We start from the raw sequence: 27,980 nt of genomic DNA on the forward strand, positions 1-27,980 counted from the left end.
CTGACTTGTATGTCTTCTTTAGAGAATATTTATTTAAATCCTTTGCTTATTTTTCAATTGGATTGCTTATCTTCTTGTTGCAGGAGTTTTTTATTCTGGATATGGATATTAAGTCCATATTCAATATATTTTCTCCCATTCTGTGAATTGCCTTTTCATATTCTTGATAATGTTCTTTGATGCACAAAAGTTTTTAGTTTTTATATAATCCAGTTTATTTTTTCTTTTGTTACTCATATTTTTGGTGTCAGATCTAAGAATTCTTTGCCAAATCTGAGGTTATGAAGATTAACCCCTATTTTTTCTAGGTTTTATATATATATATATGTATATATATATATATATAATAACTTTAGCATTTAAATTCAGGTCATTGGCCCATTTTGTTCATTACTGGTGTACAGAAACACAACCGATTTTTGTACGTTGATTCCCTACAACTGTGCCGAATTTTTTATTACCTTTAGTGGTATTTATGTATATTCTATGAGATTTTTAATATGCTGTTGGCTTGATATATTAATATTTTTTGAAGATTTTTGCATCTATATTCATAAGGTATATTGGTCTAGAGTTTTCTTGTACTGTCCATGTCTGACTTTTGTATCAGGATAATGCTGATATAGGTTTTTATTTGTAAAATTCTTAGAATATAGGGGCTATATATATGCTACATATTTCTCTCCAGATACACCACTCTGCAAAGATGAGCCCATTATGGTGATAGCACTCTATAGAAGTATATTGGGGAAGATGGGCTCAAGCACTCTATAGAAGTAAATTGGGGAAGTTAAATCAGTCTCAATTTACCATAATTTTCTTTCTTTTTTTTTAAAGATTTTATTTGAGAGAGAGAGAGTGGGAGTAGGGGAAAAACAGGGAGGGGAGAGAAGGAGGGGGAAAGAATCTCAAACAGACTCCACACTGAGTGTGGAGTCCAATGCGGGCTTGATCTCAAGACCCTGGGATCATGATCTGAGCTGAAACCAGGAGTGGGACACTTAACTGAGCCACCCAGCACCCCAATTTAGTATAATTTTTTAATATCAATTTCTCTTCAAGTCTTTGAGAGAAAAGTTTAGGCTGAGGCTGTTAATGCAAAATGATTTAGAAATATATGAATTTGATTATTTTTTCTTTTTGGGAAAATTATTTTGAAGCCCGTAATGTTCTACTGATGTGATTATTTACATTTTAAAAACACTTGTCATAATATTTTGCAAAAATAATTTCTTTTGGAAAGAACTCATGTGTACATGTTAGCAACTATAAGGAAGTTAAAGTTTGAAGATCTGTGAGTGTTCTTATCTGTCTGTCCTTCCGTTCCTCCAGTAGTTATTGCTCATTGTTTGGGTTCTCTATATAGCTTCCAATTCTCTAATAATCTTTTATGATTAGTACTTAATCCCAGCAAACAAAAATATTCAAGGCATCCCTTCGGATTATAAGGAAAAGAGAAATTTTATCAAGAAGAGATGAGCTATTAGTATTACTGTCAACTTTGTGCTCAGATTCATAATAAGGAAAAGGATATAAAACATCCAAGATAAAAATATAGAAATTGTTAATTCAGTAAGCATTTAGCTTATATGAGCTAGCTGAAGTGTACAATCATATGTCCCACATCAGTAAAGGTTTGTTTTCCTAAAAAGGAAGTAAATTAGATGATGCTGTTAAATAACATAGTGGTTAAGATTATAGATGCTATCAAAAGTAATGAAATCTTGCAATTTGTAACGACGTGGATGGAACTGGAGGGTGTTATGCTGAGCGAAATAAGTCAATCAGAGAAAGACGTGTATCATATGACCTCACTGATATGAGGAATTCTCAATCTCAGGAAACAAACAGAGTTGCTGGAGTGGTGGGGGGGGGGGGGGGTGGGGGTGGCTGGGTGATAGACATTGGGGAGGGTATGTGCTATGGTGAGTGCTGTGAATTGTGTAAGACTGTTGAATCACAGATCTGTACCTTTAACATTATATGTTAAAAAAAAAGAAGAAGATAGCAGGAGGGGAAGAATGAAGGGGGGGAAATCGGAGGGGGAGACGAACCATGAGAGACGATGGACTCTGAAAAACAAACTGAGGGTTCTAGAGGGGAGGGGGTGGGGGGATGGGTTAGCCTGGTGATGGGTATTAAAGAGGGCACGTTCTGCATGGAGCACTGGGTGTTATATGCAAATAATGAATCATGGAACACTACATCAAAAACTAATGATGTAATGTATGGTGATTAACATAACATAATAATAATAAAAAAAAGATTCTAGATGCTAAAGTAAGACTGTAAGTAAGTAAGCCCTATTCAAAACCTGGCACTACTGCTCTGATAATGTAACCTTAAGCTCCTTAATCCTCTAAACCTTGGTTCTTTGGCAATAGAAAGGTATCGTGACAGTACCTACTGTACTCAGTTGTAAGACAGTGTTAAGAAAAATAGTAAATTTTTAGTAAAAGCTTAATTGTCTTTCCTTTTAGCTAAAAGCTATGGAAAAAATAAAGGATCTATTTTTTTTGTTTTTGTTTTTGTTTTTATTTATTAATATGATTGAATGAAGTGTTTGCTTTTAAAAATATATTGACCTAGTCAGGAAAAGTTACATAAGGTAATGTGAACATTCACATTTTTATATTTATTTGGTAATATAAAGAAGAATGTGTGCTTCTGTTATGCATTCATTTCTAAAAGAATGTAATTTAATTTCATATTACAAATGTTATTCCCGGAAAGGGGAGTATACAATGAAGAATAATCATAATAATCTATAAAATTCCATTAAATATTTAGCTTTTTTTCAAATGCTATTTTTCTTATCAGGTTTTGTTTGCAGTAATAAGGGAACGCTCCTTCAAAAGCCACTGTTGCCTCACAGATGCTCTCACGCTGATGTGTCATTTACAAGTAGAGATACTGAATCCTTAACACTTTTTTCCTCCCTCAAAGACAGTCTATACCAAGTAGAAAATGAAGCAGTTTTACTGATTATTTTATTTGCTTGTTCTATGCACTATTCTAGAAAGGATATAAGACATATTATTTAGTCTGATTTTAATACCAATTAATTCAGTGAAGAAAAAAAGCCCTATCAGATCATATTATGTTGATGAAATAATGAATTAGTTTTTTTTTAAAGATTTTATTTATTTGACAGAGAGAGCACAAGCACAAGGAGAGAGAGGGAGAAGCAGGTTCCCTGCTGAGCAAGGAGCCCGATGTGGGACTCGATCCCAGGACCCTGGGATCATGACCCGGGCCGAAGGCAGCCGCTTAACTGACTGAGCCACCCAGGCGTCCCATGAATTAGTTTTTTTAAACAATTCTTCTTCATGCATTTTTGTAGGAAGTCATACTATTTGAAAAACATATTGTAACTTATTTTTGTGTAGATTTTAAGAGGGACTGAATACAGATTGCTTCAAAATTTTTTGGTCCAGCCCATTAACACTTATTGGATACTGAATAGGTAACAGGGAACTCCAAGTATGTATTTCAGTTGAATAATGTCACTTTTTTTTTTTTCAAGAGAGAGTGTGTGACTGGGGAGGGACAGAGGGAGATTGAGAATCACAAGCAGACTCCATGCCTAGCACAGGCCCACCACAGGGCTCAGTCTCACAACCCTAAGATCATGACCTGAGCTGAAATCAAGAGTCAGAATCTTAACCAACTGAGCCACCCAGACACCCCTAAATAATGTCACTTTTATTGACAAAATGATATCTCTTAGGTTTACTACAGGGTATGGTACTTCTCAAAATTTTCCCCATAATAATACTTTGTATAGCCCTCTACACTTCCCCTTTTTAGCAGGGTTCATGTTATAAATATTTGTTTGTAATTATTACACTTTTGTTAGAATACAAGTTCCAAGAGGACAAGTCCATCTTATTTATTACTGCATCCCCAAATCTAAATCATAGCTGGCACTTAGCAAGCATTTAATAAATTTTTATAGCATGAAGGACTTTCTAAAATTACCTCTGATGGCCACTAGTCAATGCATACTTCCTAAGATATGGGGCATAGTCCAAAGCTGCCTCTATCAGAAAATATCTTTCAAAGCATCTGTTTTATTTACTTTTAACATTCATGTGACTTTAATTCTAATCCATTACATGTTTCTTTTAATACATGTTATTCTAAAGAAGAATTGATATATCAGGGATAAACATCATAATTTTAAGGATACAGCTGTGTGTGAATGTGTATGGGCTACATTTGATTTTAGCAAATATGTTAAACTTAATTTAATATCTAAAAAATGGGTTTAAGAATACTTACCATGAAGGTTTTTGTTGTTTTTTGAGAGAGCGAAGTGAAAATGCACTTAAAATAGTTGGCATATATAATATGTACTTAAATATTGGCTCCCTTTATAATCTTTTTTTTTTTTTTAAGTAAACTCTCTTCCCAACGTGGGGCTGGAACTCAGGACCTGAGATTGAGTTTCATGCCCTACCAACTGAGCCAGCCAATTGCCCCAGCCCTTTTACCCTCTTACTAGAAATCTTCTAGATTCCCTTCTAGGAACCTCAATTTATATCTGATTCTTTCCATTAAGTATACATGGTTAATAACTGTCAACTAAGAGCTAGAAGTTCTCAACCTTTGAGCAAGGAGTATGGCTAATGAACTATTCAAAAATCCTGAGCCTACTGAACACCTCATAGATGAAAATTTTCTGGCCAAAATTTTTAACCAGTGCCAACAATGTCCACAGAAAAGTTAAATTGAATTAATTTTTATTACTACTTATTTAAACACAAGTTTACTGTCTTAGACAAGTAAGAATTTATAGAATCTGTGCTTTATTGCACTGGATAGAAACCTGAAATGCAGTTATGTTGATATACTGCAATTTGTGGGAAATGAGAGATGATGTTCTCTGGAATACATGAAGATTCTCAATGATTGTTGCAAGGAATCACAAAAGAGATCTTTGGTCCAAAGAAGATATCTCTGAAAGAAAGTAGGACATCAGTTAAATTCAGCTGAAAACTAAGATATCTATTAGTCTTTACTGGGTTAAAAATGGACAACGATTTCCAGGATTTCAGACAAAACTATTCTTTTTAGGGAATAAAGTACCAAGAGAATGAGTGGGAGGACTTGCCACAGGAGCAACAAAGACCAAGAAAGTAATCAAGTCTCCTACTTTCCACCCCTTTGCCATTGATATTATGCTATCCTTTATCTATAAGGAAAAGGGAAAATTAAATGATTTCAAAACTTTATGATCATACCAAAAGTATTATTTCTCTGATATGAGTGGAGATGGGCTATGAAGTTTAAATCCACAGATAAGAAATAGAAGGTTAAAAAATTCTTAGAATGTCAATAAATAAATTTCTAGGTTTTATAGGGAAAGGACAAATGTTAAGCTATTCAACTCTACTGTTACTGAAAAGATCACATTAGGTAAAGTATTAAAATGCATGAAAATAATATAAAATTTTATCAGGATTATGGCTCATTAGAAATATACTTCATATGTAAACTATAATGTAAGTATAGTTTACACTGCTGTATCATGTATTTGAAAGCTGCTAAGAGAGTAAATTCTAAAAGTTCTCATCACAAGGAGAAAAAATTTTGGGTAACTATATGAAGTGATGAATGTTAACTAAATTTATTATGGTAACCATTTTGTGCTATATGTCTGTCAAGTTATTATGTTGTATACCTTAAACATATACAGTGCTGTATGTCAATTATATCTCAATACAAATGAGAGGAATATAGGATGGCAAATTAGAATTTGTGTTCACAGGGGGGAAAAGGAAATATATTTAGCAATGTAAATTTGTTGGTACTGGGGAAATGGTAAACAAAATCAGATAAAAATTACTTTTGTGTATCCAGACTTCTATTCTCATCCATTAACACAGATGGTCACAAAATTATATCATAAATTAAATACAAGTACTTCTCAATAAATTGCCTTCAGGTCTTACAATTACAAAAGAGCAAACATGGTATTTTAATATTAAATAGCATTTCATTTATGTAGTCTGGGAAAAATTAAGTCATTTTAATGGAATCAGTTCACTCACATTCTTGATATCATTTAGTACAAGTGATTCTCAAACTTTATCAGGCATCAGAATCACCTATAGGATTTGTTAAGCCATAGTTGTTATGCCTCACCTCCAGTCTTCCTAATTCAGTAGGTCTGGTCTAGGGCTCCAGAACAGATATGCATCTTTAATAAGAACTAGGTGATATTGAAGCTGCTGATCTGGGAACCACATATTAAGAACCCAACTGCCTTGGTAGAAAAAATATCTGGTCCAAATCAGAAGACCTGGATTTTAGTTTCAGTACTGATATTAACAAGTTGCGTAGGATGATGCTGGTCACTTTACCTCTCTGCACCTCTCCTTCGTAAAATGATTGTATCTGTCCTTTCTACCTCACAGGTTTCTTAGAAAAATGAAAATATGATCACATATGTTGAAAGTAATTTGAAAGAGCTAATTTCAGTATGAAATAGCCAAGATCATGGTATTTGAGGCTCTTCAGTATCAGAAGAAGATGATTTTCAAAAACGAACCAAAAAAAAATTATTGATTTATCTGCCACTGTATTAAAAATGCATCTCTTTTCCAAGTCAGTAGATAATTTTTATTTAGTTCATTTCTGGTTAACTCATACATAGAGCTAGAAAGTTTTTCTTTGACCATTACCACTTCTCTGTCCAATTAATTATGTGGCCCTGTTCACTAGGATCTTTTATCTAAAGTCTTTTATTGGTTTTCAAATTGATTTAAGATATCAACCTTAAAGTTGGCCTCTCCTACTGGTAGATTTTTTTGTGGTAAAAGTCAGGGAATTTAGAATTTGATATATTGGAGTGTTATTAATTTTCTGGATTATATTTAGTTTTTTGTTTGTTTTTGGGGTTTTTTTATATTTAGTTTTATTAAAATCTGCCAAATTCTCTTTCTTAAATGAAAACATTCAGTTTCATACACAATGGTGATGATCCTAGAAAATAGCTGAGATTTAAGTAGGATTTTACTAAAAAAGGGTGATTAATTTCAGCAAACACATTATAAAGTTGTCTTAAGAAAGAGTTGTTATGCATACATTTCATAGCCATATACTTTGTAATTACATTTCCTTACTTTGGGCAGCAGAGCAATTCGCTGAAGTTGCAGTAACAGATCATCTCACATCCCTTCCCATCCCAGAAGTGATCCTGGACGTTTACATCCATCTTTGTCAGGTCAGTTACTCCCTCTGGAAGGTTGTGACAGTTGCGATCTTTTAGTGTCTTTCTGTAGCAAGAGAGGCGATTGGCAGGCATGGCTTGGACTCCTAGCAGCAAAGTTAGACCAACAGTGACAGCAAGTACTATAAATTTCATCTTGGCTTTTTGCTCTGAGATAGAAGAAAAAGCAAAATGTGTCAGTGTTTGTTTTTTTAAAAGATGAAATTCATCTGAACTTAAAATTCTGTAGCATTCTCATAAATATTTGGATAGAAAGATTGGAAGTTCATCTTTTCTACTCTCTTCTTTGTGTTTCTCAAGTGTAATTTTGTGACTACTGACAATAAAAATCCCTTAGAATAATTGTTAAAAATCAAATGCCCGGGGGCACCTGGGTGTGACTCATTGGTTAAGGGACTGCCTTCAGCTCGGATCATGATCCCAGGGTTCTGGGATGGAGCCCCAAGTCGGGCTCCCTGCTCTACAGGGAGACTGCTTCTCCCTCTCTGTCTGCCGCTCCCGCTGCTTGTGCTCTCCTGCTCTGTCTGTCAAATAAATAAATAAAATCTTTAAAAAAAAATCAAATGCCTGGGTTCCACAACAAAATATTAAATAAGAAATGCTGGGGAGCAGGGGGAGGTGATAGTAAGAGTCAGAATCTGCATTTTTAAGTACTCAAAGTAATTTTTTATTTTTGATATATTCAGTAGAGAAGAATTGTTTTTTAAGGTGGTAAAACTCAAGTGAATTTCTAGAACTGCTTTTTATGGTGGTTAAAACTCAAGTGAATTTCTAGAACGAATACCATCATCAAGTTCAGTGGTTCTTTTTTTTTTTTTAAGACTTTATTTGTCAGAAAGAGCGAGCGCAAGCAGGGGGAGCGGCAGGCAAAGGGAGAAGCCTGATTTAGGACTCAATCCCAGGACCCTGGGATCATGACCTGAGCCGAAGGCAGACGCTTCACCAACTGAGCCACTCAGGTATCCCAAGTTCAGTGGTTCTTAACTTGCATATCCTACCAACAACATTGTCAAATAACTTGGGTTCCACTCTGACAGGAACAAAAAACCTATCTATTCTGACACTGAGAAATAATATTCTATACATATACTTATAGTTCAATTAAGTTTTTAAAACCTACCAAAAATACTTTGGGGGCTCATTTTTGTTTCAAATTTTTAGGAATATTGTGAATTTTTATCCCATGTAGATTACTTCATCTTAGCCTCATTGAAAACAGAGACTTGAATTTCCCCTAATAAACATTTAGCCCTGTTCTCGAACACCTACCGTGCTGGGGAGCTCATTATTGACTAAGTCAACATATTCTACTGATGCAGTTCTAACATTTTCCTTACTGTAAAAATTTTTTTTGTAGCTTCTACCAACCAGTCCCAGTTTAAGCTCTTGGGGTCATACCAAACAAGTGTTTTTCTCTTCCAGGAGAGAATTCTTTAAATACAGTATTTGCATACAACTGTGGAATATTCATCATCTATTTTTTTCTTTTTTTTATCATCTATTTAATCAGGCTTCTCTGGCTTTCAGGTTAGACATGAAAAGAATGGAAGCTATTGTAGCAAAGAAAAACTAGCAAAATAGTGGAGGAATCAGAATCAGAATCCACAGCCAATCAGATTTCATCTTGTTGAAAGATGCCAGAGGATCTTTCCTACCATGGAATATTAAAAAGAGGAGAAGACATATATGTATATTGTACTTTGAAAGAAAACAATGTTGTTCAAAGGAAATTTTTGTATGAAGTTTTCAGTGACTTGATACATCTTAAAGGTGAATTAATTTAGGTAAGATTGTGGATTTTTTAAAAGGACAATTATTTTAGAGTAGTCATTGGTTTACAATAAAATGGAAAGGGAGGTACAGATTTCCCATATACCCTCTGCCCTCACACATCCATAGTCTCCTAAATATGAACATCACTCACCAGAACAGTACTTTGTGTTTTCCCAAGATGAACCTACATGGCACATAATAATCTCTCAAAGGCCATAATTCCATGCATGGTACTGTACATTCTATGGGTTGGACAAATGTATAATGACATTTATCCATCATTACAATATCATACAGAATATTTTCACTGCCCTAAAAATCCTCTGTGATCTGCCTATACATTTCTCTCTCCTTAACTTCTGGCAACTACTGTTGTTTTTTATTGTCTCTATAGTTTTAACTTTTTCAGAATGTCATATAGTTGTAATCATAATATGTAGCCATTTAAGATTGGCTTCTTTCACTTAGTAAAATGCATTTAAGTTTCCTCCATGTCTTTTCATGTCTTGACAGCTCATTTCTTTTAGTACTAAATGATATTCCATTGTCTGAATGCACCACAATTTATTTATCCATTTACCTACTCAAGGACATCTTGGTTGCTTCCAATTTTTGGCAATTATGAATAAAGTTTCTGTAAATATCCATGGACCAGTTTTTGTATGGTCATAAGTTTTCAACTCCTGTGGATAAATACCAATGAGCACAATTGCTGAATTACATGGTAAAAGTTGTTTAGTTTTGTAAGAAACTGCTAAACTGTATTCCAAAGTGACTGTACCATTTCACATATCCACCAGCAACGTATGAGAGTTCTTGTTGTTTCATATCCTCACCAGTATTTGGTGTTGTCAGTGTTCTGGATATTGGCCATTCTAATAGGTGTGTAGTGATATCTCATTGTTCTTTTAATTTGCATTTCCTTGATGACATATGATGTGGGGTGTCTTTTCATATACATATTTGTCATCTGTATGTCTTCTTTGGTGAAGAATCTGTTAAGGTCTTTGGCCTATTTTTTTAATTGGGTTGGTTGTTTTCTTATTGTTGAGTTTAAAAGAGTTTTTTGTATATTTTGGATCATAGTCCTGTATCAGATGTGTATTTTGCGAGTATTTTTTCCCAGCCTATGGCTTATCTTCTAATTCTCTTGACATATTCTTTCACAGAGAAATTTTAACTATAATAAAGTTTAGCTTACCAATTATTTCTTTCATGGATTATGTTTTTGATGTTATATCTTAAAAGTCATCATCATATCCAAATGTTGATTTTATTCAACAGAGTTTTATAGTTTTTCTCATATACATCTTGTATATATTTTGTCAGATTTATACCTAAATATTTTATTTTGGGGGTGTTAATGTAAATGGTATTGTTTTTAATTTCAAATTCCACTTATTCATTGCTTGTATATTGGAAAGCAACTGATGCTTATATATTAACCTTGTATCCTGCAACTTTGCTATAATCACTTATTAGTTCCAGAAGGTTTTTTGTTGATTCTTTTGGATTTTCTACATAGACAATCATGTCATCTGCAAAGACAGTATTATGTCTTCTTTCCTACTTTTATTTCCTTTTCTTGCCTTATTATATTAGCAAGGATGTTCAGTATGATATTGAAAAAGAGTGGTGAGAGGGCACTTTCTTGCCTCGTTCCTGATCTTAATAGGAAAGATTTGAATTTGTCACCATTAAGGATGTTAGCTATAGGTTTCTTTGTAGATAGTCCTTACCAAGTTGAGAAAGTTCCCCTCTATTTCTAGTTTACTGAGAACTTTTATCATGCATGCATGTTAGGTTTTCTCAAATGAGTTTTCTGCATCTATTGATATGCTCATGTGATTTTTTTTTTAGTCTATTGATGTGATGGATTGCATTAATTAATTTTCAAATGTTGAACCAGCCTTGCATACCTAAATCACATTGACTGTGGTATATCATTCTTTTTATACTTGTTTGGATTCAATTTGCTAATATTTTGTTGAGGATTTTTGTATCTATGTTCATGAGAGATATTGGTCTATAGCTTTCTTTTCCTGTAAAGCCATTGTCTGGTTTTGGTATTACAGTGATGCTGGCCTCATAGAGTGAGTTAGGAAATATTCCCTCTGCTTCTATCCTCTGAAAGAGATTGTAGAGAATTGGTATAATTTCTTCCTGAAATATTTCATAAAATTTACCGGGGAACCCACTTGAGCCTGGTGCTTTCTGTTTGGGGAGGTTACTAATTATTAACTCAATTTCTTTAATAGATATAGATCTATTCAGATTGTACGTTTGTGTGAATTTTGGCAAACTGTGTCTTGCAAGGAGTTGATTCACTCATTTTGTTTCATAGATTTATGGGCATAGAGTTGCTCATAGTATTGCTTTATTAGCCTTTCAATTTCCATGGGATCTGTAGTGATGTTCCTTCTTTCATTTCTGATATTAATAATTTGTGTCCTCTTTTTTTCTTAGTTTACTTGGCTAGAAGCTTATTGGTTTTTTTAAATCTTTTTAAAGAACCAGCTTTTGGTTTCATTGATTTTCTCTATTGATTTCCTGTTTTAAATTTCATTGATTTCTGCTCTAATCATTTTGTATTAAGGTATTTATTTTTATTTTTATTGTGAAAAACTTCAAATATATACAAAACAGATATAATGGTTTAATGAACCAAAAAATACTCATCTGTTAGCTTCAGTTTTTATCACTCCATAGCCTCCCTTATATCATTTATACCTCCACTTTTTTTCTCCCTCAATTTTGATTACTTTGAAGCTAATTCTAGTCATCTCATCTTATCCACAAATATTTCAGTATATTTCACTAAAGGTAAGGACTTTTAAAACTCATAACACAATATCCTTTAACATAACTAAAAAAATTTAATAATTTCTTCATGTCATCAAAAAGCCAGTCATTGTTTAAGTTTTTCCACTTGAATTCCTAATTTTCTCCTTTTATTTTTTGATTGAAGTGTAGTTGACATATATTAGTTTCAAGTGCACAACATAGTGGTTCAGCAATTATGTACATAATGAAATGCTCACCATGATAAATGTAGTTACCATCTGTCATTATACAAAATTATTACAATGTTATTGACTATATTCCCTATGCTGTACTTTTTCATCCTTCTAATGTATTTATTTGATAACCAGAAATGTGTACCTCCTAATCCCTTCCACCTGTTTTGCCTATTCCCCAACCCTCTTTCCTCTGGCAACCACTAGTTCTCTATATTCATGAATATTGTTTCTCATTTTTGTTTGTTTTTTAGATTCCACATATAAATGAAATCATATGGTATTTGTCTTTCTCTGACTTGTTTCACTTACCTGTTCTACTTATTATTTCTTTTTTTCCTGCTTACTTTGGAGCAAATTGAATTTGCTCTAGTTTCCCAAGGTGGAAACTGAGATAATTGATTTTAGATCTTTCTTCTTTTCTAATATTTGCATTTAATGCATTCATAAATTTCCCTCTAAGCTCTGCTTTTGCTGCATCCCACACATTTTGGTAAGTTGTTTTCCTTTTCATTTAGTTCAAAATATTCTAAAAGTTCTCTTGAGATTTCTTTTTAGCCCCAACATGTTATTTAGAATTGTGTTAATCTCCACCTATTTGGGGATTTTCCAGTTATCTTTCTGTTATTGACTTTTAGTTTAATTCCATTATGGTATGAGAGAAGAAATTGTATGATTTCTATTCTTTTCACTTTGTTAAATTGTGTTTTATGGCCCAGAATGTGATCTGTCTTGAGGAATGTTCCGTGTGAGTTTGAGAAGAATGTGTATTGTGCTATTACTGGGTGAAGTAGTCTGTAGGTGTCAATTATATCCAGTTCATTGGCGGTGGTGCTGAGTTCTACTATGTCCTTACTAATTTTCTGCCTGCTGGATTTATTCCATTTCTGTGGAGTGTTGAAATCTATGATATATGGATAGTGGATTCATCTGTTTTTTCTCACAATCCTATCAGTTTTTACTCAATGCAGTTTGATGCTCTTTTGTTAGGCACATACTTGTTAAGAATTGTTATGTCTTATTGGAGAATTAACCCGTTTATATTATGTAATATCCGACTTTATTCTTGATAACTTTCTTTTGATGTCTGCTCTGTCTCAAATTAATATAGCTACTCCTGCTTTGTCTGGTTAGTGTTAGTACGGTGTATTTTCCTCCATACACTTACTTTTTATCTATATGTCTTTTTTTTAAGTTTTTATTTTTAAGTAATCCCTACACTCAACGTGGAGCTTGAATGCACGACCCCGAGATCAAGAGTCACACTCTCCTCCCACTGAGCCAGCCAGGTGCCTCTATATGTGTCTTTATTCTTGAAGTAGGTTTCTTTTAGGCAACATATAGTTGGGTCATTTTTTTTCTTTCCTTCATAGTACCATTCTCAATTCTTTACTAACACCTATAATAACTGCCATAACAAGATACCACAGATTGGGTGGCCTACACAACAGAAATTTATTTGTCACAGTTCTGGACACTAGAAGTCCAAGATCACAGCAGATTTGGCCTCTGTCATTGGCTACCAGATGGCCTCTTTCTCACTGTGCCCTCCTATTGCTTTTCTCTTGTGCACATGTGGAGAGAAAGAGAGAGAGAGGTGTCTGGTGTTTCTTCCTCTTTTTTAGTCCTATTGGATTAGAACCCCATGCTTATGAACTCATTTAACTTTAATTACCTCCTTAAAGGCCTTATCTCTAAAAACAGTCACATTGGGGGTTAGAACTTCAACATATGGATTTGGAGGGGGGCATAATTTAATATTATTCAATCATAAAAAAAGAATGAAATCTTGCCATCTGCAACAACATGACTAGAGCTAGAGAAAATAATGCCAAGTGAAATAAATCAGTCAGAGAAAGACAAACACCACATGATCCCACTCATATGTGCAATTTAGGAAACAAAACAAATCAGCAAAGGAAAAAAAGGGAGAATTAGAAACCAAGAAGCAGATTTCCAACTACAGTGAACAAAGGATGGTTATAAGAGGGGAGGTAGGTGGGGGAATGAGTGAAATAGGAAATAGGCATTAAACAGTACACTTATACTGATAAAAAAAATAAGAAATGCTTTTAAATTATAAAGCATTATATACAAAGTTTAACACTGGGTCATGCTTTTTGATCTACTCTGATGATCTTTTAATTGGGACATTTAGACCCTTGACATCCAAAGTGACTATTTATATATTTGGACTAATATCTACCATATCTGTTTTTGTTTTCTACTTGTTGCCCTGTTCCTTGTTCCTATTTTTCTCTTTGACTTTTTTTCTGCCCTCTTTTGTGGTTTTAATTGAACATTTTATATGATTCCATTTTGTCTCCTTTCTTAGCATATTGGTTATACCTTTTTTTTTTAGTGGTTACCCTAGAGTTTGAAATATACATTTGCAACTAATCTACATCCCCTTTCAAAAAATACTATACCTTGGGGCACCTGGGTGGCTCAGTCACTTGAGTGTCTGACTCATGATTTGGGCTCAGGTCATGACTTTATGGTTGTAAGATTGAGCCCCATGTCAGGCTCCCGGCTCAGTGGGGAGTCTGCCTGAGATTCTCTCTCTCCCTCTCTCTACCCTTCCCCCCCACTCTCTCTCTCAAATAAATAAATCTTTATTTGAGGGGGGAGGGGGAAGAGGGAGAGGAGAGAAGCAGACTCCCTGTTGAGCACAGAACCCAACTTGGGGCTCGATCCCATAACCCCAAGATCATGACCTGAGCCCAAATCAAGAGTCGGACACTCAACTGACTGAGCCACCCAGGTGCCTTTATATATAAACATACATATACATATATATATGATCTATACATAAACATGCCCAATTGAATACATCAATGCTATTATTTATTTTTTTATCATTGCTATTATTTTGAACAAACTGTTATCTGTTAGATCAGTTAAGAATAAGAAAAATTAATTTTTCCTTTACTTATTCCTCCTTTCATGCTCTTCCTTTCTTTATGTAGATCTGAGTTTCTGACCTATAGTATTTTCTTTCTCTCAAAAGAACTTATTTTAACATTTCGTGCATGCCAGGTTTACTAGCAACAAATTTTCTCAATTTTTATTTGTCTGAGAAAATCTTTCTTTTTTATGTTTGAAGGATAAGTTTGCAGGGTACAGAATTCTAGGTTGAGATTTTTTCTCTCAACAGTTTAAATATTTCACTCCGTTCTCTTCTTTTTTTTTAATTTAAATTCAATTAACCAACATATAGTGCATCATTAGTTTCTGATGTAGTGTTCAATGATTCATCAGTTGCTTATAACACCCAGTGTTCATCACATCACGTGCCCTCCTTAATGCCCAATTACCCCATCCCCCCACCCACCTCCCTTTCCACAACCCTCAGTTTGTATCCTGGAATCCAGAGTCTCTCATGGTTTGTCTCCCTCTCTGATTTCTTCCCATTCAGTTTTCCCTCTCTTCCCCTATGATCCTCTGCACTATTTCTTATATACTCCATTCTCTTCTTGCTTTAATGGTTTCTGAAGAGAAGTTGGGTATAATACTTACCTTTTTTCTCTATAAGTAAGATGTTTTTTACCTCTGGTTTCTTTAAGGATTTTTTTTTTAACCTTTGATTTTCTGTAGTTTGAAAATTATATGTCTGTGTGTAGTGTTTGGGATATATATCCTGTTTGGTGGTCTCTGAGCTTCCTGAATTGGTGGTTTGGTGTCTGACATTAATTTGGATAGACTCAGTCATTATTGTTTCAAGTATTTCTTCTGTTCCTTTCTCTCTTTCTTTTCCTTCTAGTATTCCCATTATGAGTATGTTATACCTTTTGTAGTTGTCCCACAGTCCCTGGATATTCTGTTCCATTTTTTTTTTTTTCAGTCTTTATTCTGTGCTTTTGGAGGCTTCATTTATTATATCCTCTAGCTCAGTGATTCTCTCCTCAGCTGTGTCCAGTCTGGTAATGAGCCCTTAAAAGGCAAGCTTTATTTCTGTTAAAGTGTTTTTCATCTCTAGCATTTCTTTTTGGTTCTTTCTTAGAATTTCCATCTCTCTGCTTACTTTGCCCATCTGTTCTTGCATTCTGTGTACTTTATCCATTAGAGTCTTTAGTATATTAATCATAGTTGTTTAAATTCCTGGTCTGATAATTCTAACATCCCTGCCATGGGGCGTTCTGATGCTCATTTCATCTGTTTTTTAGTATGCCTTATAATGTTTTCTTGACAGCCACATATGATGTACCAAGTAAAAGGAACTGCTGTAAATAGGCCTTTAGTAATGTGGTGAGATGTGAGGGGAGAGGAAGCATTTTATAGGCCTATAACTAGGTCTCAGTCTTTTAGTGAGTCCATGCTTCTGAGCTGTGATTTTCACAAGTGTTTCTCAGGTTTTTTTCCCTCCCCTCTTTGGTTGGACAGCAAGCCTAGAGCCAACTGTAGTTGGATATTTCTCTTTCACTATGTCAGTTAGGCTCTGATAATATCTTGGCAGGTTAGGTTCTGGTTAAGTAGTTTCTCCTGAGGGCAGGCCCTACTTAAGAACAGAGCGCTCTGGCATATTTCAAAATGGTTCCTTTTTTTTCCCCCTGATGAAACCCTGAGGGGATTTTTCTGTTATTCACTGTGTGTACTTAGTTCACTCTTAGACGTGAATCTCACAATATTGTGGGGACCCCCATGACTGGGTCCTTGTGGAGTTGTTAACTCTCAGAGTTGTCCACAGTGAGACTCCACCAATTCATTGACTAGGTTCAGGCTTTTTGTTGGTGGTGGGTTTTTTGTTTTTTGTTTTTTACTCTGGCACTGGTTCCCATGACAGTTTCTACTACTGAGTCTTGGCTCTGGGAAGACTTTAATTCCTATATTCATCTGCCTGTCTTCCCAATCTCAGGGGCATGGTTTCCCTTGTGTCCTCCCCTCACTTGTGAATCCAAGAAGAGTTGTTGATTTTTCAATCTGTTCAGCTTTTTACTTATTGTTAAGACAGAGTAATGATTTCCAAGTTCCTTACATGTGGAACTGTAAGAAGTCTGATAAACCAGAAATCTGATAAAAAAAAATTTGATAAACATATTCACTGCTTTTTTCTAAACTTAGAAACTAAAAATATTCCTTCATACTCCAAAGGAGTTTAATATTTTCTTTGTTTCATAATCTAATTTGAATTAGTTATTTTGGGCTTTTCTTTTATGTTTTCTTAGAATTTTAAATATTTAATTTTATCCCGACTCCAAACATTAGTGAAAGAAAAGACAAATATGAGATCTATTTCACTTTATATTTTTTCAGATTTGATGGAGCAAGATATTCGTGTTGTATTACATCACAATCTAATATATAGACATATAATAATGCCTTACAATAAACTTATTACAGATCAGAGTTAAAATTTTATATTTTAAAAAGTATAATTCTCTGAGGTGCTCTAGTTCTCAATTACTTCAGATCAGGGTCTTCTTTATACCCATGAAATAGGTAATATTTTTTAAAAGAGCCACATTTCTTGACATTTTTTTTCAGGTTAATCTTCAAAGAAGGTTAACTAGACCTTCTGTTCACTGAACATTTACTATGTGGCAGGAATCACCACAACCATTAAGCTTTCAACAACATATTGAGATATAAAACAAAATTCTACTGTATAAGCAAAACATTTTTAAGGAGTTTTATTGAGGTAAAACTGACATATAATAAACTGTAAATATTTAAAGTATACATTTTGATAAGCTTTGGCATATGTATATTCCCATGAAACCATTACCACAATCAAGATAATGAACATATCTTTTATCCCTAAGTTTCCTCATGCCCTTTTGTAGTTCATCACTCTTACCTCCTCCCTTCCCTCCACTCTTACACAGATAACAACTTATCTGCCATCTCCAGAGATAAATTTGCATTTTCTAGAGTTTCACATAAATAGAATCATAAAATATGTACTCATTTTTTCTGGCTTCTTTCACTCAGCATACTTATTTTGAGATTTATATATGTCATTGCAGGTATCAATAGCTGATTTCTTTTTATTGCTGAGAAGTATTACATTATATATGCTTTAGATTGCTTATCTATTTACCTGTTGATGGTCATTTGAGTTGTTTTATGTTTTGGGCTATTGCAAATAAAGCTGTTTTGAACACTTGTGTATGAGTCTTTGTAAGGTCATAGCTTTCATTACTCTTAAACTAATACCTAGAAGTAGAATAGCTGGATTGTATGATAGGAGTATGTTTTACTTTATAAGAAATTGCCAAATTGTTTTTCCAAAGTGATTGTACCATTTTTACATTCCCCCCATCAGGGTATGAAAGTTCCAGTTTCTCCACATTCCCTCCAAGACTTGGTATGGTCAGTCTTTTTAATTTTTGGCCATTCTATTAAGTGTCTCATTGTGATCTTATATTGCATTTCTTTAATGATTAATGGTGTTGAGGCCCTTTTCATGTACTTATTTGTCATCTGTGTGTCTTCTTTGGTGAATGACATGTTCAAATCTCTTGCTCTCTTTTAAAAATCGGGGTGGTTTTCCTGAGTTTTGAGAGTCCTTTACATATTCTGGATACAAGTTCTTTATCAGATATATACTTCTTAAATATTTACTCTTTATCTATGGCTTTTCTTATCACTCCCTTACCAGTGGGTTTCAAAGAGAAAAAGTTCTTAAAATTGATGAAGTCTGATTTATCAATATTCTCTTTTTCTTAAAAAAAATGTTTTCATTGTCATATTTAAGAAATCATTGCCTTACTCAAGATCACAAAGATTTTTCTCATGTTTTCTACTGGTTTTATAATTTTAGGTTTCCCATTTAGTTCTGTGATCTATATTAGTTAATTTTTTATTTAGTGAGTGGTGTGGTTGAAATTCTTTCTGCATTTCTTCATACAGTTGTCCAGTAGTTTCAGTACTATATTTGAAAAGATTGTTGTTTCTCCACCAAACTGCCTTTGCATCTTTGTCAAATATCAGTTTTCCAACATAGCTGTGAGCCTGTTTCTGGACTCTATTCTTTCCATTGATCTATTTATTTATCTTTATGCCAATACTATAGTTTTGATTACTGTCACTTCTTAATAATTCTTAGAATCATGTAGAATTAGCCCTGAAACCTTCTTCTTTCACAAAGTTGTTTTGGCAGTTATAGGTCTTTTGCATTTCTGTATGAGTTGTATTATCAGCTTCTCAGTTTTACAGAAAAGGCCTTCTGAAATTTTGATTAAGATTGCATTGACCTATAGATAAATTTGGAGAATAATGGCATTCTAATGGCATTGGATCTTCCGACTCTGAATATATTTTTCCATACTTTTATTTTTACTCATTTGTGGTTTTAGATTTCCAATGTGTTTCTTATAGATAGTCTATCATTTGGTCTTGCTTTTTTATCCAAACTCACTGGATATATTTATCCAATCTCTGCCCTTTAAGTGGAACATTTAGATCATTTACATTTAATGTGATTACTGACATCATTGTGTTTAACTGACTGAGCCACCCAGGTGCCCCGACATCATTAGGTTTAAAATTATCAACTTGCATTTTGTTTTCTGTTTGGTCTGTTTGTTCTTTGTTCCTTTTTTCCTCTTTGTACGTGTTCTTTTGGATTAATTGAATTTGTGTGTGTGTGTGTGTGTGTGTGTTTGTGTGTGTGTGTGATTTCATTTTACTTCCTTGGTTAGCTCATAGCTATAATTCTTCATTTTGTTATTTTAGTGGTTACGTTAAGATTTATAGTATATATACTTTAACATCATTTCCTTCAAATGATATTATACTTTACATATAGTATAAAAACTTTACAATAGTATACTTCCATTTTTCTTATTCCATCCTTTATGCTATCACTGTTACATAGTTTACTGATGTATATGCTAAAAACTCAAAATATATTATTATTGTTGCTTAAACAATTGTATTTTAGGGCATTAAATAATAAGAAAAAATCTTATGTGTTTATTCATGTAGTTTCCTTTTCCAGTGCTCATTTTTCTGTGTAGATCCATGTTTCCATCTGATATCATTTTCCTTATGCCTGAATGATGTCCTTTAATATTCTTATAGTGTTAGGTTTTCTGGTGAGGAATTCTTTAAACTTTTGTATGTCTGAAACTGTCTTTATTTTACATTTGTTTTTGAAAGATATTTCTGCTGGTTATAGTATGGTAGATTGACAGTTTGGATTTTTTTCAACACCTTAAAGATGTATCTGTTCTAATATCTTTGTTGCTAATACTAACATATGTATTAATTTTGGGTTGGTTTCAATTGATTATTCTAGTTATAAGTTGTGTTTTCCTACTTTTTTGTTTACCTGGTAATCTTTGATTAGATTTCAGACAGTTTAAATTTTGCATGGTTGGGTGCTGGATATTTTTGTATTCTTATAAATATTCTTGTGCTTTGTTCTAGGATGTAACTAAGTTACTTGGAAACAGTTTGATTCCTTCAGGACTTGCTTTTATGATTTGTTAGATGGTTCTAACTCAGCCTAGGGCTAATTATTCCTCACAACTGAGGCCATTCCTTCCTGAGTATTCTACCCAATGGCCAATGAATTACAAGTTTTTTCAATTTGTCTTTATGAGTATGCCTGACAGTTTGTGAGTGCCAGACACTCTGTTCTCTAATCCTTTCAGATTTTTCTCCCTGACCATGGATAGTTTCCTCATCTGCATGTACGAATCAGTTTTCTGAATACTTCAGTGGGTCCCTCTGCAGACATCCAGCATTCTCTATGTATCTTTCTCCTCTCCAGTACTCTGTTCTGTGAATTGTGGCTGTTTTAGTCTCTCTGACTCTCAGCTCCATTTTCTCAATTCAGGGAATCTTCAGGACTCTGTGTTCCCTCTCCTTTTATTTTTCCAGCCTGGAAATTCCCTCAAAGCAAGAGACTTGGGGAAATCTACCTCATTTGTTTCCCATCTCTCATAAGATGATGTACTTCCTTGCTTGAAACCCAGTGTTTTGATAGAGGTTCTTTCATATGTTTTGTCTGTTTTTTGTTGTTGTTGTTGTTTCAGAAGAGTAAGTAAATCTGGTTCTTTTTACTCCATCTTGGGTAGAAGGAAAGCTTCTATACTACTCTTACTATTTGCAGCTATTTTTGGAGGAATATGAAGGACAGATAGCCAAATCTTAAAGATTCTAAAAATGAATTGTGTGGTACTCTGATAATTTTAATACTTAAGCCAAATTCTCAGAACTATGTTTTTCTCTTCCACAACCTTTCTCAAATTGAATTATGGTTGCTCTGACTCTGATCTCTTGGATAGGGTAAGAGCTACTGGGTCCCAAAGGACAACAAATAAGACCCATTATGGTTTGCACAAGGAGCCATTCAGTCTGCCCTTCCTATTTCTGGAATGATGCTTGTATATTTTGTTCTAATTGATTTAGGCTGCTGAAAAATAGACTGAAATCATTCTTTTATCTTTAGGCCCAAATCTTCATTTACTGCTTCAGGTGACTTAGAACTTCTCTGCCCATACCAAGACCAAGCTGGCAAGAGTATTCAGGAGGAGAGCAGCCAATATTGAGAAAGTGAGGGAGTCAAAGAATAGCACTGATGTAGGACTCGCTGATAAAGTGATTAAGTAACTATGTGAGAGAGAGAAAAACAGGAGCAAGCTGGTTTAATTTGGTTCAATGTAACAGACATTATTTATTATTTCCTTTATGCCAGGCACTGTCCTAAGTACCAGCAGTGCAAAGGAATTAAGAAAAATATTAATAACGAAACCTATCCTCTTCCAATCACTCCAGTTACTTCAATTAAAGCTAAAGTCATTGTGGTGGCCTCCATATGCAATCTGGCTTCCTGTTATCTCTCTCTGAAATTATCTACTCTTCCCCTTGTTCTTTCTGTTCTAGCTAATCTTCAAAAATACTAGACACATTCTTGCCTTCGGGCCTTTGCACTGGTTAATTCCTTTGCTTGGAAAGCTCTTCCAACAGATTAACTGCATGTCTACCTCCCTCACCCTCTTCAAGTTTTTGTTCACTTTGCTCCTAAGATCTATTCTACTTAAAACTGTATCTCCCCTCACATATTCTCAATCTGCCTTAGTTGCTCTACTTTTCCATGGCATTTATGAACCTCTAAATTGTTAAAAATATTCTTATTATGTCTCTCAGAACTTGAATGTAAGCTCCAGGAAGGCAGGGTTTTATCTCAAATGTGTATCCCAAGCACCTCAAACAATGCCTGGCATGTTAGTGAAAGAATAAATAATATACCCTAATCTCTAGATGCTTATATATAGTCAGGGAAGGAGGAGTTTCTCAGATTGCTAAACTCAATATCGAGTTGCAGGGAACAATTATCATGGGAAGATGTTAGTGAGCTGTCAAATTCTTAAATTTGGATATCATCAAGTACTATTGTTTTGATTAAATTGTACTGTATTTTTTTCTAAATAGTCTGACTTTAAATGTACTTCCCGATTTCTGTTTTGTTTTCCTTTTTTTATCAAAACTATCATTTAGGGGCACCTGGGTGGCTCAGTCGTTAAGCATCTACCTTCGGCTCAGGTCATGATCCCAGGATCCTGGGATCGAGCCCTGCATCTGGCTCCCTGCTCTGTGGGAAGCCTGCTTCTCCCTCTCCCTCTCCCATGCCCCCTGCTTGTGTTCCCTCTCTTCGCTGTGTCTTTCTCTGTCAAATAAATTAATAAAATCTTAAAAAAAAACTATCATTTATTCTAGTCAGCTCATACCTGTCTTAAAAATATATATTTATAGGGGCACCTGGGTGGCTCAGTCGGCTAAGCACCTAATTTGATTTCAGCTCAGGTTATGATCTCAGGGTCATGAGATCGAGCCCTGGGTTGGGCTCTGCGCTCACTGGGGAGTCTGCCTGAGATTATCTGTCTCTCTCTCTCTCTCTCTCTCTAAAATAAATAAATCTTAAAATGTGTATGTGTGCTTTTATCAGAAGATTCAACAATAACAAAGATCCCTCCCCTTTTCTCTAACCTCCCTTACCAGATTACTCTCTTATCAAAAAATTGGGTGTAAGGAGATGGGTGGAGAGAGAGTTTTAAATTCTTTGTAACCTTTTTACCAATTGTGTTTGAAGAATTTTTCTACCATATTAGTCATTAGCATTTTTCATGTATTTTACAGTTTGTGTCTCCATAGGTTTTTTTTTTTTTTACTATGCAATCATGTTGTTCTTATTTTTAGTAATTAGCTTAATTTTGTCTAATTCTTGTGGCTTTTGGAAAGTCGTGCATTTACTAAGCTTAGGCTCTTACTACCCTTTATATTTTTCCTGCATATAAATGTAATTTGTTTGTGAGCTCATTTCATGATTGTTACCTGCTTAAGCTTTCTTTCCATTAGATGGGTCTAATTATATCCAGAAACCTGATTGGATTTTTTTGAAAAGATACTTTTAAAAAAAGTAATAATACTCAGTGTAAAACATGGAAAATACAGAAAAGAATAGATAGAATAAAATACAACTAGAGTTTCCATGTAGAGATAAGGGTTGTTAGCATTTTGGTATATCTCTTTTTGGTATGCATAGGTGAGGGTATTAAGGAGAAATTGAGATGGTCAGGGACAGAACATTGGGAAACTAACATTTGTAGACTGGGTGGAAGAAAAGTCAGAGAAAGATGTTATACCAGTGAAAGGTATTGAGAAGGAAGTACAGGGTCATAAGATAATGAGAAAAGGGGAAAAGTATAAATGGGTGGAAAGCTGAGGACAAACTCATCACAAAGATTGGTATTAACTGACGTATATTCCTCAGAGTGTCTCCACTACACCTTTCTACATTAAAGCAGATAAATTCAAAACCCATATATCACCACTCCCTGACCTCTTTTGCAGTCCTTTGTCTCTGATTATATACATGATATTGACACTCAGATGATATTCAATATTGTTAAAATATAATTGTTAGATAAAATACAGGATACTCAGTTAAATTTGAATTTCAGATAAACAATAAATAATTTATAATATAAATATGTCCTAAATATTACATAGTTTCTATCTCTTGAGTTAATTTTCATAATTTATATTTTGATATAATTTATATCTTTCCAAAAGCCACAAAATAGCTCATCTGACCCATTTAAAAATATATTGCAGTAAAGATACATAGAGTATTTCCTTATAATTAAATAGAAATCTTTCTTCCTCCATTAGGATTTTTATATATGCTGCCTCTCTAGAAAGAATGCTCTTTACTTGCCTGGCTTATTCTTGGCTTTCAGTTCTCATTTTAAATGTCATTTTTTTCAAAAGCTTTCTCTGACCATCCAACCTAAAGTAGTTTCAACTTGATTCTTTCATAGTGCCTTCTTTTTTTCTAATGATATTTATCACATTTTAAATTATATATTTATGAATTTACTCATTTTATGTTTATCATTACCTTAAGACAGAAAGCTCCATGAAGGCAGTCTATTTTGTTCACCACCACATACCCAGTGGCTAATACAATGCATGGCCCCTATGTGTAGTATTACATGAATGATTCTCTGAAAACACTTTTTTTTTTTTTTAATCCTGGGGAAGAGCCTGCAGTGGTTTCATGGTATCTAAAAAATGGTGAACTTCCTAAGGCTAATCCTAAGGCCTTCCTTCCACTTCCCCTCCACATCTACCATTCACTATAGCTCAACTAGTAGAAACACCAGTCATCTCTTCAATCCTACACATACGTCTCTGCCTTACTGTTCCCTCTCACCTCTTCCCTTTATAATTTCTGACCAAACCGTCTATTGAGGATGAACTTCAAACTCATCGCTTCTAAGAAGCCTTCCCAAATCTAGCCCATACCACTCTAATAGCTCCCTTATTCTATGTGCCTATAGCACTCGTGTGTAATCCATTCTTTAAGAACTGTGAATTTGAATAAATAATGCCTTGTCATTGTCAATATTTTTCATAAGCCAGTTAGCAATAGAGAATATGGCTACCGTTGGGAGTGGGAAACTCACTGAAAGGCATTTGGCCATTGAGTAAATTGGTCATTCTGTGTATTTACCTAGAACCAGGAAGGAAGATATGGAAACGTCATAAAGGGTCTTATAGAACATGATTAAGAGGTTGGATTTTATTTAAGATATTATGAAACCATCAGAAGATTTTGATAGAATAGTAACGTGATCTGATTTATGCCTTAAAAAATAATCCCTGACTGCTTTACAAAGATGTGTGGTGGTGGGACAAAATTGGAAGAAGAAAAAGGCTATTGGTGACAGTCGATGGAAGAGAAGAGGCAAGAGGCAGAGAATCAAAGATGACTCTTAGGTTTTTGACATGAGTGATATTAACATTTTTTGAGCTGAGGAAGAATTAGATGGGGTCAATTTGGGGAAAATTTAAGAGTAAATTTTCAGACAAGTTAAGTTTGAGAAGCCTACTAGACATCCAAGTTAAGATGTTGAGTAGGCAGTATGTGTCTGAAGGTTAGGGCTAGAAATAAAAATTTTAGAGTCATCAGGATATTTATTGATCATATTTATAGCTATGGGACTGGCAAGGTAGTGAGTATAGATGAAGAAGAGAAGAGACAAAAGACTGAGACCTGGGGCAAGCCAATATTCAGAGGATTGCAAGAGGAGATGCCAGCATCATGAAGGCAAGGACTATAACTTCTACTTCTTTTGCACCTCTCAGAGTGCCTGCTTCAATACTGGGCTCACAGTAAATGTTCCAAAAACATTCACTGAAGGAATGAACAAATAAATTGCTGGAAAACTTGCCATACCATGCACCTCTTCTGAATATGTCCATGCCAGAGCACAAAATAGTGCTTCTGTCAGTCTCAGTCACATACTAGGATGGAAATTTCCACACCTGGCAAGCACTTACTGGTAGTTTTTTTTTTTAACACTTAATAAATTACATGTTTGAACTGAAGTTTTCTCTGCTTCTTTTACTTGAGTGCAGGTAGATTTAACTTTGATTTAGCAAGTGGGAAAATGTCTCAACCAGTATGTTCCAATGTGATACTTTGATTATTTTTTTCATTAGAAGACACCAAACTTAATCCTTGGCAATCCATCAAGACCATATATTTTCAAGTGCCAACAAGAGTGAGATGACTTTGGCAAATTTGAAGCAAACTGCTCTATTTTTTTTTTCTATTTCGTTTGAAGTACACGCACTTAAAATTCCTCCTGGAGTACATCCAAATTACAAAAGAAAACAAAGCTAAAAACTGAATACCTAAAGGAATAAGCAAGAGATCCTTAGATAGTTATCTACTGGTTTTTTTGATTCAAATTTATGTAATTAATATTGTTCCTAACACTGTATGATACCATTCATATCCCAATAGTGGCATAATTTTTAAAGGATCAATGCAGAGGATATAGAATCATGGGCAAGGTATTTCCAATTAAGCAACAAATCATGGCCACCATCATAAAATAGGGAATTGCAAATTTTGATTATGTGAGGGTATTTGCCATCAGAAGGCTTTTGAATGGTTGAGTTAAATGAAGACTTAAAAAGAAAAATTATCCCACTTAATGGCCAAAACTAACAGGGCTATACAGTTTAAGTGTTCAGAGATTTATGGTGCAGTGCTCATACAGGCAACTGATGTCAATTCTGGGAACTGGTATTAAGAGCAATGGAATGAAAGAGAGTTGATGAATTCGACAGAAAGGGCAGTCCATTTTCAGATTTCTTTCAAAACACAGCAAGAGAGAAGCAAAGGCTGCAAAAACAAATGAAAATTCCAGCCCAGAACCTGACATTTAAAATATCAAAAATTATAGCTGGAAAAGATTAAAATTGCCATCTAGTCCGTGATATTTCCCATTCATCTTTCTTGGATGATGGGAAGAAAAAAAAACCCTGTCATTTCAAAAAATCTCTTATTAACTGTGTTAGAAGAGGTTTGTGATAGAATGTGCCCTGAAGTAGAACTTCTGAAAGCGTATGTTACAGAAGAGGTGGTATGAGAAAGTGGATAAGCCTTTCAAACATCATTAAACCAGACACAATCAGCCCAAGTACCCAAGAGACCTTCATCAGTAGAAACATGAAGTTCACATCCTTCCTGAAAGAAATCTTCCTTCAGAGAATGCATTCGGAGAATGCTGTAAGATGATATTAATGTTCACAGTCTTGCATCATTCTACTTGTTTTGCTGGCTATAATAAATCATCATCCCTGGGGAAAAGGACCAGCATTTGGGGGAGCTTTTCACAGCTTGCATAACTAAGTTAAGGAATTTTAAAGAGGAATTTTTATAAGCCTGAAAGGGAAAAAGTGTTCCCTTTATCTTAGCAGTACAGACACTGTAGTGTGTTCTATGGTGGGGACACCAAGGATGAATTCAGTGAATTCCCTCTTTGTATCACACATTTATAACAGTTCCTTTTTAGGAATCAGGATTTTAAAAGCAAAAACAAACAAACAAACAAACAAACAAACAAACAAACAAAAAACGTTTCCTTTCTTAGACATTGCAGTTAACTTCACATAGAGTGGGTAATATAGGTACTGCGTTAAAAGACTAACCTTATATACTTCATTATTCTCATATGATTCTGAGATGTGGAATAATAAGGTCCTGTTACATGGGATCAGCTTCAGAGTGGACGTGGGCATTAATCAGGAATCACAGTGAGGGAGCTGTCTCTTTTTAAAACTATGATTAAGTGACTTTCCCAGTTAAGGAATGTACATTTTCTAGTCCCTTTTAATCTGATTATTTTCTTTTATCCTAGGAAGCATTATCTTTTTCAAAGTATATCCACCCCTTTCTCTCTTTCTCTTCTGATTCAACACATAAATACAGTAATAATTTGTAGTAGAATAAGTGATACAAAATGATATTTAATAAAAAATACATACCCTTTCTTCTCCGTTCCTTTTGGTCTTCTTGGCAAAGGAATCTTCTTAAATGCTCCAATTCACTGGGTAAGTTTGGGCAAAAGGAGAAAAAAGGAGGTGCTAGAACGAAGTTCTTTACAAATAAACCTTTGTCTGCCTTGTCTCTTGCCTGGGATTGA

General features: G+C 34.3%; 1 protein-coding gene across 1 annotated transcript; it reads right to left on the bottom strand.

Moving 5' to 3' along the window:
- Positions 1-4,728: 4,728 nt before the first annotated feature.
- SCRG1 (stimulator of chondrogenesis 1) lies at positions 4,729-27,980 on the bottom strand. Its single transcript, XM_025874050.2, has 3 exons — positions 27,823-27,980; positions 7,131-7,386; positions 4,729-4,962 (listed from the first exon to the last, which is right to left on the bottom strand). Exons 2-3 carry the CDS (start codon positions 7,370-7,372, stop codon positions 4,908-4,910), a joined length of 297 nt encoding a protein of 98 aa, XP_025729835.1. The 5' UTR covers positions 7,373-7,386; positions 27,823-27,980; the 3' UTR covers positions 4,729-4,907.

The sequence above is a fragment of the Callorhinus ursinus genome, unplaced genomic scaffold, assembly GCF_003265705.2.
Source record: "Callorhinus ursinus isolate GAN/ISIS: 27379988/994484 unplaced genomic scaffold, GSC_fseal_2.0 scaffold4, whole genome shotgun sequence".
Classification (NCBI taxonomy): Eukaryota; Metazoa; Chordata; class Mammalia; order Carnivora; family Otariidae; genus Callorhinus; species Callorhinus ursinus.